Genomic DNA, 13,765 nt, shown 5'->3' with positions numbered 1-13,765 from the left:
AAATTCTCCCTGTCTAAAAAGATGCTAGCTCGTGGATTCCCATGTCACCCGTCTTGTGGTGTCATCTACTCTGCCTGTCACTACTGTCACCTCACTGTAGGAACCGACAGATAAGCGTGTGGAGGGTTGCCTGAAGTCTATTTACTCCCTTACAGGTGCTGTACATAGACCCACTATAGCAGCCCCCTGGCCTGCAAAAGGAATTGAGGCATGGGTTCAGGCAATGGATGAGCTGCCTTAGGATATATCTGACACTGCCAGACAATATCTGTCTCATATTACCACCGCCTCCCATTATATTCAGGAGGCGTCCTCTGAGGCAGGTGTAATGGCGGCCAAGGCGTCGACTACGTCCATCCTGGCTCTCCGAATTTTGTGGTTGAGGTAATGGAAGGTGGACCTGGACTCCAAAAAGACCTTGGAGGTACTCCCTTTTAAGGGAGACATCCCATTTGGGGAGGATCTGAATAAGATTGTAACTGACTTAGCGGCTGCTAAGACTGCCTTTCTCCCGAATACTAATCCTTCTGCACAGAAGGCAAAGAGTACCACTTTTCGTTCCTTTCAACCTCACGGGAAAGCAAAAGGTCAGGCATACCCGATACAAACTCGTGTTCCCAAAACCACTAAGCCCAAAGCAAAACAATCCTGGGCTGCCCGTCAGCCTGCTTCCAAACAAGACAAGCCTGCTGCATGACGGGGCGGGCCTCCCCCTGGGGGATCCCAGGGTGGGAGGCTGACTTCTGCAATTCACCCAGGTCTGGTTAAAGACCACTTCAGATGCATGGGTGTGAGAAGTAGTCTCTCACGGGTACGCAGTCTCCCCCTCGCCAGTTCCGAACAACTGTTATCCTTTCGGACCCGTTGAAGGCGCAAGCTCTACATCTGGTTGTGCGTACCCTCCTGTTTCTAGTCCCGAAACCCAATGGGTCTTTCTGGCCTTTACTCAACCTCAGTTCACTGAACAAATTTGTGAGAGTGTCCAAGTTCTGTATGGAAACGCTGCACTCGATTGTACTGGCCATGGAACCCGGAGATTATATGGTATCCCTGGATATACAAGATGCTTATCTGCATATACCTATTGCCATTTCACATCAGCAATATCTGCGGTTTGCTATTTGCAATCTTCACTATCAATTCCAGGCTCTGCCTTTTGGACTGGCCACGGCCCCTCGGATATTCACCAAGGTTATGGCCGTGATGACGAATCATCTACGTCGTCAGGAAATCAGGATCCTGCCATATTTGGACAACTTGCTGATCTTGACCAACTCCCAAGAGGTCCTCCTCAGTCATCTGCAACTGACAGTACACTTCCTACAAGCTCACGGGTGGCTCGTCAACTAGAAGAAGTCCTCCCTGGTCCCTGCTCGGAGCATGGTGCACCTGGGGGCACTGCTGGACACACACAGCCAAAGACTGTTTCTGTCTCTAGAGAAAGTCCTGAAACTTCAGGACAGGATCAAATACTTCCTCTCACGCCCGAGAGAGTCGATACACTCGGCGATGCAAGTACTAGGCCTCATGGTGTCGGCTTTCGACATGGTAGAGTACGCTCAATTTCATTCCCGTCGTCTACAGAGGTTAATCCTTTCCAAGTGGGATGGCCTACCTCATCGGATCAGGTCTCGCATGATCTCCTTGACTCCGGAGGTTCGTCTGTCACTGAGCTGGTGGTTACAGGACCAGCAGTTGAGCAGGGGCCATCCCATCTGGATTCCCAACTGGGTCCTTCTAACTACGGAAGCCAGTCTGAGGTGTTGGGGCGCGGTGCCCGAGCAACACACTCTCCAGGGTCGGTGGACCAAGGAGGAATCTCTCCTCCCGATAAACATTCTGGAATTTTGGGCAGTGTTCAATGCTTTGACTCTTGACCTGCCTCTAATACAGAACAGGTCTGTTCAAGTACAATCGGACAACGCCACCACGGTGGCTTACATAAATCATCAAGGCGGCACTCGAAGCCGCATGGCAATGATGGAAGTGTCAAAAATCTTTTGTGGGCGGAACGCCATCTGCCAGCAATATCAGCAGTGTTTATTCCGGGAGTCCTCAACTGGGAAGTGGATTTCCTCAGTTGTCAGGACGTACACGCTGGAGAGTGGAGTCTTCATCAGGAAGTCTTTCAGCTTCTAGTGGACAAGTGGGGCCTACCAGATGTAGACCTGATGGCATCTCGACACAATCACAAAGTTCCGGTCTTCGGATCAAGGACCAGGGATCCTCGAGCAGCGTTCGTGGACGCACTGGCAATTCCATGGAACTTTCAGCTGCCCTACGTGTTCCCTCCAGTGTCACTCCTGCCCAGGGTACTACGGAAGTTCAAGCAAGAAGAAGGGAACTTCTAGTCGCTCCAGCGTGGCCCAGACGGCATTGGTTCTCAGACCTGCAGGGTCTATCGATAGAGCCTCCTCTTCTACTTCCTCAACACCCAGACCTCCTCGTTCAGGGCCCTTGTGTCAACCCGGACCTGGCCAGACTGGCTTTGACGGCGTGCCTCTTGAAGCTTCACTCCTGAGGGCCAAAGCATTCTCCGAGGCGGTTATTCAAATTATGCTAAAGGCCCGCAAACCAGCTTCTGCACGGATTTATTATAGGGTCTGGAATTCTTACTTCACCTGGTGTGCTGCTAAGAATTATGATGCTTTATAAGTTTAGTACTTCCAGACTCCTGGCTTTTTTTGCAACAAGGCCTGGATTTAGGACTTCGTCTGGCCTCCCTCAAGGTTCACATTTCTGCCTTGTCGGTGTGGTTTCAGAGAAAAATTGCATGTATAACTGACGTTCATACTTTCACTCAGGGCGTATTGCGGATTCCGCCTCCCTATGTCCATCCTCTGGCTCCATGGAATCTGTCGTCCTAAATGCCCTGCAAGAGTCTCCATTTGAACCTCTTGAGACAGTGGACCTTAAATGGCTGACAGCCAAGGCCCTGTTTCTACTGGCTATTGCCTCTGCTAGAAGGCTGTCAGACTTAAGCGCTTTGTCCTGTCGCCCACCCTTTCTTATATTCCATCGTGACCGGGCAGTTCCTAGAACTCACCCAGGTTATTTATCTAAAGTAGTGTCGTCTTTTCACCGTAACTAAGAGATTGTGGTTCCGGCCTTTATCTCTTCTGACTTGTCTCCCAAAGAGCGGTCTTTGGATGTGGTAAGGGCTCTCCGTAAATATGTGGAGAGGACTGCCTCTAATAGGTCAGATGCCTTTTTTTTTACTATTTGGTTTACACAAACGTAGCTGGCCTGCGAATAAGCAATCCTTGGCCAGATGGATTAGAATGGTGATTGCACAAGCTTATGGGCAGACTGGGCTCCCAGCTCCTGCTGCTATTAAGGCCCATTCCACTCGGTCTGTTGGACCTTTTTGGGCGGCCCGTCGTGGCGCGTCCGCAGAACAATTGTGCAAGGTGGCTACATGGTCCTCAGTGAACACGTTCATCAGGTTCTATGCCTTTGATACTTCCACCTGCCATGATGCTTCCTTTGGACTCCGAGTTCTCATACCCACTAAGGTGCGTCCCCTCCCTTGAGGAACTGCTTTAGGACATCCCCGATGTATTCCCTGCGGAACCCAGTGTACCCCGCTGCAGAAAAGGAGATTTATGGTAGACTTACCATGGTTAAATCTCTTTCTGCGAGGTACACTGGGTTCCACAGGGCGCCCACCCTGACGCACTTCGCTTCTTTGGGTTTGTATGGCATTAGCCGCTGGTACCTTCTCCTGTCGTGAGAACGTGGTTCTATGTGACTAACATCTGCCTTCTCTCTTACCTGCTTCTGCATTGGACTGGTTAACAAAACTGAGCTCACAGTGCCTGGAGGCGGGGTTATATAGAGGAGGCCCCGCAATGCATCCTGGGACAGTCTAAAGCTTTAGCTTGTTGGTGCCTTTGGATCAAGATCCATCTCTACACCATTCCCTGTGGAACCCAGTGTACCTTGCAGAAAGAGATTTAACCATGGTAAGTCTACCATAAATCTCCTTTTTCCTTATCTTAGTTGGCGTAAAGGGTACTAGGTACTTGGGATGAGTGTGGGTTTTTTTTTTTTGCAAAGGAATTGGTATAAAATCGTTAAGCATAACGATGCACAGCACAGGTCACTCCTGTGGGACCTGTTTGTTGCTGTTTCCCTCCATTGTGCTTTTTCCTCCTTGCATCATAGTACGCTTCTAGTGTATTAGGAGCCTAATTCATGTTTGTATGCAATTGCGATTTTCTAGGCTACGGGACTGCTGATGTTTGCAAGTGAAGCTGCCACGCAGGAATGAAAGGAGACGCCCAAACTCAATGTCCGTTGCGTACACATTTGCAGACTACAGGCAAAAACGAACATCGGGGCTGAGGGTTGGCCTATGGCTACACAGACTGGATACAGACAGTACACAGCAGTAGCGGCGCAGGCACAATGTTTTTGCACGTACAAGCTTGCAGCTGATGGCAGATATACGCCCCGAAAACGGCCAAGACACACCTGCGTTTTCCCAACCGCTCCCCATAAACTCCCTATTATCACCTCCTAATGGTCCCTTCATGTCAATCACTTCTTCATGAAATCATTGCAAGTGAGATCCCAGCGCCACCTCTGCGCATTGCGATCGCAGCACATGTGCCACGTTACGTGATAATCGGCCGTGCATACAAACGTGAATTAGGCACTAGGTACTTAGGATTAGTGTTTTGACATAGCGAAGTAGAAAAGTCTGTGGCGTGCTAAACAGGTCTGTGTTGCTCAATGTGACGATAAGTGTTTGTGGACACATCTGTCACCTAAATGCTTATCTGTAAATTGGCGTGGTATTTTATGCTGTCGGAGAGGGATCCAGTGTTCCTTCGTATATACTTTGAAATGCATGTGGTAACAGTGCATGTTCCCTTCCTGGTATGGGAACCCGCAGGGGTCAACATTATGTGTTTGTCAGAAGGAATGTTGAGTATGAGGTGAAAATGACCCATGCATGCGTTTCCACTTAGAGGACAGGAGACTACCCCAGAAGAAGTCTAAGATCTAATATTTATTAAGGTCTAATTGTTGATGTCATTGTAGTCTGTTCTCTTAGTATACATAACATCAAAGATCATATTGTAATTGAAAATAAGCATTGTGATATTATAATGTAGTACCGGTTTACATCTGGCTAATTAAAAGGCTGCATTGTCATAACTGAATAGTGAATAAATGTTAATGAATACTTGAGAGATTAATGAGTGTAATTCCCTGTCCCCCCTCTTGTATCTCGGATTAGTATTCTACAGAATGGAAAGTCACAGTACCCGAGAGTCGCTCTGATACAGCCAGTGCTCCTCCCCCACCATCTTCTCCCGTGGCACCACCAGCCTCGGCAAGTGTTAGTGGCTCTCCAGGAGAACCTGGCAGGTCTGCAGGAACCTCCTCTGATGTTCCAGACAGAAAGGACGGACCTGCCAAAAAAACCAAACTACGCCCTCCACCCTTGAAGAAGACATTCGATTCTGTTGACAAGTGAGTCCTTGCCGTATAACTTATATAATTACTATACAGAGGACATTTTGTTTGCGTTTGTCTTATCTATCTGATTATCTACTCCTACTCTAGTGATTGACCAGGCACCTATCCTAAGCTACTCATGTCTCTTGCTCTACCACCAGCAGGGTACTGTCAGAGGTAGACTTTGAAGAACGTTTTGCTGAACTTCCAGAGTTTAAGCCAGAAGAGGTGCTGCCGTCACCCACGCTTCAGTCTCTTGCCACCTCCCCACGGGCTATCCTGGGCTCCTATCGCAAGAAACGCAAAAATTCTACTGGTAAGAGCCCGTACCCTAGGGATATGAGACCGTTGGACTAGGTAAAGGATGTGGTATTATTGTGATGACATTCACTGTTTGGCTCTCTGTATCTTGGGGCAACAAAGATATTTTGCTTTGTATAGAACAGGGGTGGGGAACCTCAGGCCCTCAAAGCCACTTGATCCGGCCCGGCCAGGCTCACCTAAACGAGAGGAGATGCCGAGTGCCCACTGAGATTTTACCACCAGCGGGCGCCCGGCTCCTCAGCAGCAGCCGGAGGCAGGAGCTCACTCCTGAGCTCCAGCTGCTGGCTCAGGCAGTGCAGTGTACATGTGTGGCTGTGCGGCGCTATGGGAGAGACGTCATGACATCTCTCCCATAGTTCCGAGGAGAGGGACGGCAGCGGTCCGGAAGCAGGAGCAGGGCTGGTGAGCATTGTATTTTTTTTTTCTTTCTTTTAATGTGTGTGTGTGTAAGCGGCACTACTAGGGGCATATTTAATGGGGCATAACTACAGGGGGCAAAACTACAGGGGACATATCCAATGGGGCATAACAACTGACTGGGGGCAAATCTAATCGGGCATAACAAGTGACTGGGGGCAGGCTAATTTTTAAGTTGATAATTTTTGTATGGCCCCCGAAGGATTTTATAAATATCCAAATGGTCCTTGGTAGAAAAAAGGTTCCCCACCCCTAGTATAGAAGAATGATTGAGCGTGTTTTTTTTTTTTTTTTAAATGTCACTTGTATTCTCCTTGTCAGATTTAGACTCTTCTACAGAGGATCCCATTTCCCCTAAGAGGAAGATGCGCAGACGCTCCAGCTGCAGCTCAGAGCCCAACACTCCGAAGAGCGCCAAATGTGAGGGCGACATCTTCACGTTTGAACGAACAGGTATTGTCTCCGTTTTCTCGTCTTGGCCAAGCTAATTCCCTTGTCCAAACCGCCGTCCCTCCTTCAGATCTCAGTGTATCTTTGTTTTGTTCCATTCCCCAGCAGGCAGTGAGGCGGAAGACATGTTGGCTGAGTTGGAGTATGACAAAGTTCCCTACTCGTCGCTACGCCGGACTCTGGATCAGCGCCGCGCCCTGGTGATGCAACTCTTTCAGGAACACGGATTCTTCCCATCTTGTGAGTGTCCATGGAGGAAAAAATATAATGCAAGGGATAGAACATTGGCTGATTAAAAGTTGAGAAAGGAAGTACAGTGAAACAGAGAAGAGGAAAACTAAGGGGAGACTCCATGGAGATGTAGCCTGGGACATGATCTGTTCTCATAATCATTTCTAGGTGGTTTTTGAGAACATGGTGGGGAATGTGGAATAAGTGACCGGGAAAGGGGAAAACTGTAATGCAGTATGGAATTTGGGTTAGGGTTGAATATTCAATATGTCTTGTATACAATTCTGCAAACTCAACTACTCTTCCTCTCCCCCCATAGCTCAGTCCACTGCTGCCTTCCAGTCTCGCTTTTCGGACATCTTTCCCACAAAGGTGTGTCTTCAGCTGAAAATCCGTGAGGTGAGACAGAAGATCATGCAGGCGGCAACCCCAACCGAACCTCCTACTTTTCCTGAGCACTCTTCCCCAAGTACCTCTGAGACTGGATCTTCTGACATGCAGCCCCCACAGGATCATGCATTTCGGCCCGGCGAGCCCTCTGATGCCACTTGGGAGGGAGCCCAAGAACCTCCTGATCCCACAAGTAGCAGATGAGGGTTCAAGGGTGGGACCCCTTGTGTATAGCCACCCACTAAACTCCCAGACTGGAGAAGAAGCCTCCTTCGAGGAATAACCAGGGCTGACATGGGGGTTACCTACTCCCTTGTCCGCATCAGACTTTGCCCCTCGTGCACAGACAATCCACCTGTTCCTTGGTAGAATGTGCACCTTGTATGGGCAGCGGCTCCCTCCCGCAAGCAGAGAGACAATTCAGACTGTAGCAGCGTCATGATGTCTGGCCCGGCTCAAGTACTTCTAGGTCTCTCCCATTTTAAAAATGGCAAATAGACTAATTCTGCATTGACTGTGGAGGTTCTGCAAGGGAAGCGGGCAGCCTTGGCTCTCTCTATGGCACTGGATGCTCAGAATTAGGACTTTGGAATTGGAGCGCTAAAGGAGGAAGGTAGTGGAGACTGAAACAGTGATGTAGCAGAATGCAGTGTAATTGGGATGTATGTCAGACCAGCACTGGTGTAGTAGCAGCAGCAACAAAGTCAGGTTACATGATGCAACAGTGCGGGTGTACTAGTTGAGTGTGTGTGTACTAGTTGAGAGTGTGTGTGTGTTGGGGTATGAAAGGACTTTGCAGGTGTAGGTGTGACATTGTCCTGCACACGTGGACACAAGTGCCGTGATGGGAGGGATGGGGATTTTTAGCGGAAAATCATATTTTCTTATGACACTTTAGTTCAATGAGAAGCAGCTGCACTATGGGGAGCTGTATAAATATATAAATATATTATATATAATTATATATATAGACCTTTTTATGCAAGACCAGTGATGTTAAAATTTATCCTAATCAGATCATGCAGAGAGAATGTCAATCACAGAACACGTCATATATATACACACACTTCTAGATACATATATATACACTATGTGTATGTCTGTATTATACGCGTGTGTGGATATATCTAGGGAGGGATATGGGTTGGGTGGGAACAGACTGCACGCACATCTTTTAGTTCTTTGCACCATTTCCCTGGCATTTCATGTTGGTGCTTTTACTTTGTATTCGTATATGCTGTCCGGGCGTATTCTGCTGTGTATGGAAACTGTAACCCGTAGCAACCAATCCGATTCATACTATCATTTTTCCAAGAGTGATGTAGTTGCCTGTTTCGGGAGTTTTTTTTTTTTTTTTTTAGATACATGCCCGTTTTCCTATATGTCCCGATGTGTGCAGTCTGAATAGGGTGACACTATACAGGCGTAAGGAGACCTCTCCCCTCAGTAACCAGAACGTACTCTGCTGTATATAAAAGGGAGTGTACACCATCAGTATGCCAGGATGCACATGTATACAGAGAACGGTGTATACTCTTCTTGCACACTTAACTGCTATATTCATAGAGGGTCTTTCTGTTTAGCAAGGGTTCACCAGCTACATGCATATAGAGTGGTTGTGTGCTGTATGTACGGTCTGCTATAACCATAGATGCTTCGCTGTCGCCTTACAGTGACAAGCAGAAAGATGTAAAGGGCTGTGGCTGTATTGCGGCGCAGCAAAGTCCCGGTATAACATGACGGCTGATAGTGTTAATGTGGGTTCACACATAGTGGTGCATTTTGATATGTACAGCGGGCAGGGAGATGTGGAAGGGGGATGACAGCGGTTAATACAGAAAGGTGCACTCTTATACTGATATTCATGGAAGTTGGTGCACATTTTTATTTTTAAATGATGTCTGTAGCAACCAGGTTTATTTTTCCCCCTAAAATCATGGTTGGTTGCTATGGCGCCCCCCTGCACCATTTTTCATAAATGTCTTTGAATGTATGTGCGGTCAGGGTGCAGGATTGGCCCCTTCCAGTCATGTGACAATGTAGTCTGCACCAGGGAAGGGCTTGCCTGCTTATCGCATTGCTTTGAGTTTTGATGCTGTGTTTGTGCAGGAGACCCGTCGGCCCCTGAAACAGAAGATGCTGCATTATATAGTGCTACTAAGCTTTCCTACTCAAAGTTGCTGCAGCACATAGACTCTGGCCAGGCTTGGAAGATGATTTGGTGGCAGCGGGTGGGTACAGGACCCCAGAGCATTCCATCACGAGCTGCAATACAGACAATGTTAATTATACCATGGTGTGCGCGGGGGGTGGTTAATGCTCAGTGTTCCTTTATACGACCGCTTGTGTTTAGAGGAGATGAACTGCTTCAGTGGCACTGCACAAACCTGTATCGTCTAAGCTCTTATATGCCAGGAAGACTGAACAGGGAAAGGGGGGAGAGGCAGCCCTTGTGCCCACTCCCCTGCCACCAGCGTGCCCACAGATCAGACCGTGGAGACATCTTGCGCTTACTTTTTTGTTTGTTCAAAGAGAGGACTGAGACAGAACAGACATGTTGATCATGTGCAATATTTCTTACTGTAATGAAATAAAAACATTAAAAAGCAGGTTTACACTGTTGTGTGGGCGAAAATGTCTCCTTGCTTATCACGGAGGTGGCCGTGTTTTAGCTGACTTGTGGCGAACCTCTAGTTCTCCGAGATAAGAGGTTGGGTGAAGTCCCAGCATTAGTGGGAACCTAGTGCCTTTCTGCTTCTATGATCTCAATACCATTATGCTATAATTCACCAATATCTTCTCATTCTAGGAACCAGTCACATGGATTTTGCATTCCTCAAGACCCTAAAAAGGTCACGTTTTCCAGGTCACACAGCAGATGCACAGATATATTCATTACTGATTTTGACACATTTTAAAGGGTCCTCAGGTGGCATTAATTATTTCACCTGTGATTCTGTGAGGAGACCTGGAAAACATGGAACTGTTTTGGTGTCCACTCGTGAGCACTGAGTTTGAGAATCTATGCTCTAGACTGGCAGCCCATTATTGAGAAAGTGGAAAGTTTTATTTTAAAGTGGATTTTGCCCTAGGGATATATTTTCCCAATAATTCATACCATAACTGCACTAGTGAAACTGACAATCGTATGCCCAAATTCCATGGTTCACAAATGATCTTTGCAGCGTCTGGTGCAATGACTTGTTCCTGGCAGAGAGTCCAACAGGCATATAAACTAAATTGTGGTACAAGAGTTGTTATTTATAAAGCTGATCATACCGCCTCAGCGACGCCTACCTCGGACAGTGGTAAGACACTGCTACAGGCCTCTGCAGGATTGGTGGCTGCTGACTCTTATAGGACTCTCCCCGCACTACTAGTTAGAGAAGTTCTAACAATGGCCAATCATGTTCTGGTCTAGTAGATGACCTAGTATACCAACCAAATGATCTGCTAATTTTAAATACTATAACACTCGACACACAGACGATACTTGCAGACTTCACATTGTGTGCAATGGCTTTGACTCCAGATAAGGTGTACAATGCAGAGGCAGCTGTGAATTCCCAGAGTAATTAATCACGCCAGTCACTGTATGGTAAGAAAAATAAATGGTAGTTTTATACCCCTTTTCCACTGCAGCAATAACCTGGGTTATTGCTGGGTTGACCCGTGTCGTAGCTCAGTGTAAAATGGTCCTTGGTAAATAACCCGGGTCAAATGAACCGGGAATCCGATCCTAGTAGTTACAATGGTCGGACCCAGGTAAGGGTGCAGTATAAACAGCACAACCCAGGTTATGCTTAAAAGCTGCTGATTGACCGTGTATGCAGAGGACCACCACAAGGGAGTGTCTGTGAGTGACATGCAGAGCAGACACTGAGGGTAAACGGGGCCAACCCGCCAATAACTTGTTTCCAAGGTGCAGTGTGGGTCTGACCTGGGTAGTAACTGGGAGGGGGGGGGACGGGGACTTTTTGTGCGTTTACTGAGGCAAGCAGGAAGCAGCAGCGCTGAGATGTATTAACATCTTGGATCCTGAAGCGGGAGAGTGAAAACAACCCCCTCCATCAATAGCTGTCTAATGCTGATGCACTGTGTCTCTCCCCTGCCGTCTGCGGTGCGCATGTGTGAGATTTCTCTACTCACGTGGAATCTCACATGCAGCCCAAAGCCGGAACTCACTGCAGCCAGGGACAGAACTGTCCCTGCTGTGGTGTATGCTGCGGGGCTAATATTCCTCGCTAGACGTTCATCGTCTGCAGACCCGCTCTGTCAGTCCATTGGCTACCTGTATTCTACCGTATTCAATATAAAATACTGTTACTCACACACAAGGCCATTAACCAAACTACACCAACGTACATCTCTGCGCTTATCTCAAAATACCTCCCAACCCGACCCTTCGCTCTTCACAAGATCTATGTCTCTCATCCACACTCATTACTCGCTCCCATGTACAATTACAGGACCTTCTTCAGGCTGCACCCACTCTGTGGAATGCCCTACCACGCACAATAAGACTCTCTTCTAGTCTCCAGACCTTCAAGCGTTCCCTGAAAACTCAACTCTTCAGACAAGCTTATCAAATTCCAGAACCGCTCACATTACCTTCATAGCTTTCCTATCCAATTATATCCTCACAGCACAGTCCACACATATCCTCCACATATTTTCTTTCTTCACTCTCCCTTCCTCCTGACCCTGGTTCATCATTGCTGTGATGTGGTATCATGCAGCCCACCGAGAACCTCTGCAATCTGGTGGACAGCTATGAAAATATATAGCACCTATCCTTGTGTATCAATGCCTATTTTCCCATAGATTGTAACTTGCGAGCAGGGCCTTCCCACCTCTATGACTGTTTGTTTTTACCCAGTTTTGTCTTCTAATTGTGTCCAGTTGTAAAGCGCAACAGAATTTGCTGCGCTATATAAGAAACTGTTAATAAATATTGACAGTGGCTGGCCGGCGAGCACAGCCAGGAGGCGGGGGTGCAGCGTGGAGCCGCTTGGCGGCTTCCTCAATCGTCACCCGCTGTAGACAAATAGCGCAGCCAGAGATCCGCTAGCGGGTATGTAGAGAGATCAGAGCACGGATAGATTGGGAGAGCGCATTCAGATCCGGGAACAGGAGGGTGTGGACAGGCGCAGGTATGGTCTGTTCCTCGCTGCAGGGAAGCCATGCAGCGAGGTGAATAAAAAAAAAATCAGTTTTAGCCATCTTGTTTTCTTAATTGCGCGCACTGGCAGAGCGGGTTTTTCACTGAGAGGGGAGGCGGAGTTGTTAGGCACTCAGTCCCCTGTTGTCTATTCCTCAGTTCAACAGCCATGTTATTGGTGTACAGTCTGCACTATGTACATCAGGTTGAAAGTGCAGTGGAAGCCTTTTAATTAGCGCTAGCTCATAGATAAACTGCTGGTGGAGGATCTTCTGTATTTAACAATATGTTAATAATATTTCTGCTGCGGGGTACACTGGGCTCCACAGGGAATGACATTGGGGGTGTAGAGTAGGATATTGAGCCGAGACACCAACAGGCTAAAAGCTTTGACTGTTCCCAGAAGGCATAGTGCCGCCTCCTCTATAACCCCACCTCCGTGCACAGGAGCTCAGTTTTGCAGTTGGTGCCATGCAGTGCAGGCATACAACAGGTGGGCTGCTCAGGCAGCCCTCAGAAGAGCTTTTTTAAGTGAAAAATGACTTCAAGGGCTGCAGCAGAGACACTGTGTTAGATGTCAGTTATACATCTCCTGCTGCAGCTCCATCACCTCCCCCAGCGGCGCTGTATACTCCCATGCCCTGGTTGCCGGGTACTTACAGCGGAGGCTCCGGTTTTCCTCTGTCAGTCACACACCCCACCGCAGCTCTCCAGGATCGCGTGGCCGCACTCAGGGAGGAGGTAAGTGGGTCCCCCAGGCGGGACCCGCTGGAAATCGTGAACCGGCGCGGCCACTGTTAGTACAGGGACCCCACTAGACCACCAGGGCAAGGGCACAGGTCGGTTTTACTAAAAACCGTTTACTATAAAGTCCGCAGAACCTGGTGGTGAAGTCCAGCAGGGGAATAAGGCTTTGACCTGTAGCCCGTCCCCCAGCCTCAGGGCGCCATTTAGAGTAAATGTTCCCGCCCTGGAGCTGCATACCTCTCTCTCCCTCACTCACTCCCTGTCAGCGTTTGGGCGCCATTAGGACAAGCTGATCCTGGGATTGTTTGGGCAAATCCTCCTCTGTAAAGCCGCCTGCATATCAGCGCTGTGCATTTTACAGGACACTTAAGTATTCTACATGTCTGCTGACAGTGTTATGGGCCCTACACACTGCGCTGGTGCCCCGTCGCTTGTGCATGCAGGCCAATATGGATAATCTCGTCCATATTTGCATGCACTTCTATGGATCTGGGTGACGGGGGGAGTGAAGAAACTTCACTCCCCCTGCCGCCGGGTCGGCCGTATACGCCGTGGGGCAGCTCGGCGGTGGATCGG

The 13,765-nt window shown here is 48.4% G+C and overlaps 1 protein-coding gene across 7 annotated transcripts in view; it reads left to right on the top strand.

The window, feature by feature from the left end:
* The window catches only part of CIC (capicua transcriptional repressor), a 194,244-nt gene extending 184,354 nt beyond the window's left edge, over positions 1-9,890 (top strand). For 3 of the 7 annotated variants that reach the window (XM_063942348.1, XM_063942343.1, XM_063942344.1), the window contains exons 18-22: positions 5,249-5,484; positions 5,631-5,785; positions 6,532-6,663; positions 6,766-6,900; positions 7,211-9,890. In XM_063942348.1, coding sequence (XP_063798418.1) covers positions 5,249-5,484; positions 5,631-5,785; positions 6,532-6,663; positions 6,766-6,900; positions 7,211-7,485 — 933 coding nt within the window. In that variant the 3' untranslated portion in view covers positions 7,486-9,890. The remainder of the gene's footprint in view (positions 1-5,248; positions 5,485-5,630; positions 5,786-6,531; positions 6,664-6,765; positions 6,901-7,210) is intronic. The other 4 variants (XM_063942346.1, XM_063942349.1, XM_063942347.1 and 1 more) reach the window with 3 other exon arrangements.
* Positions 9,891-13,765: the final 3,875 nt, after the last annotated feature.

The sequence above is a fragment of the Pseudophryne corroboree genome, chromosome 10, assembly GCF_028390025.1.
Source record: "Pseudophryne corroboree isolate aPseCor3 chromosome 10, aPseCor3.hap2, whole genome shotgun sequence".
Lineage (NCBI taxonomy): Eukaryota > Metazoa > Chordata > Amphibia > Anura > Myobatrachidae > Pseudophryne > Pseudophryne corroboree.
Note: the sequence above shows the minus strand (reverse complement) of the source record. Positions and strands in the feature narration are given on the sequence as shown.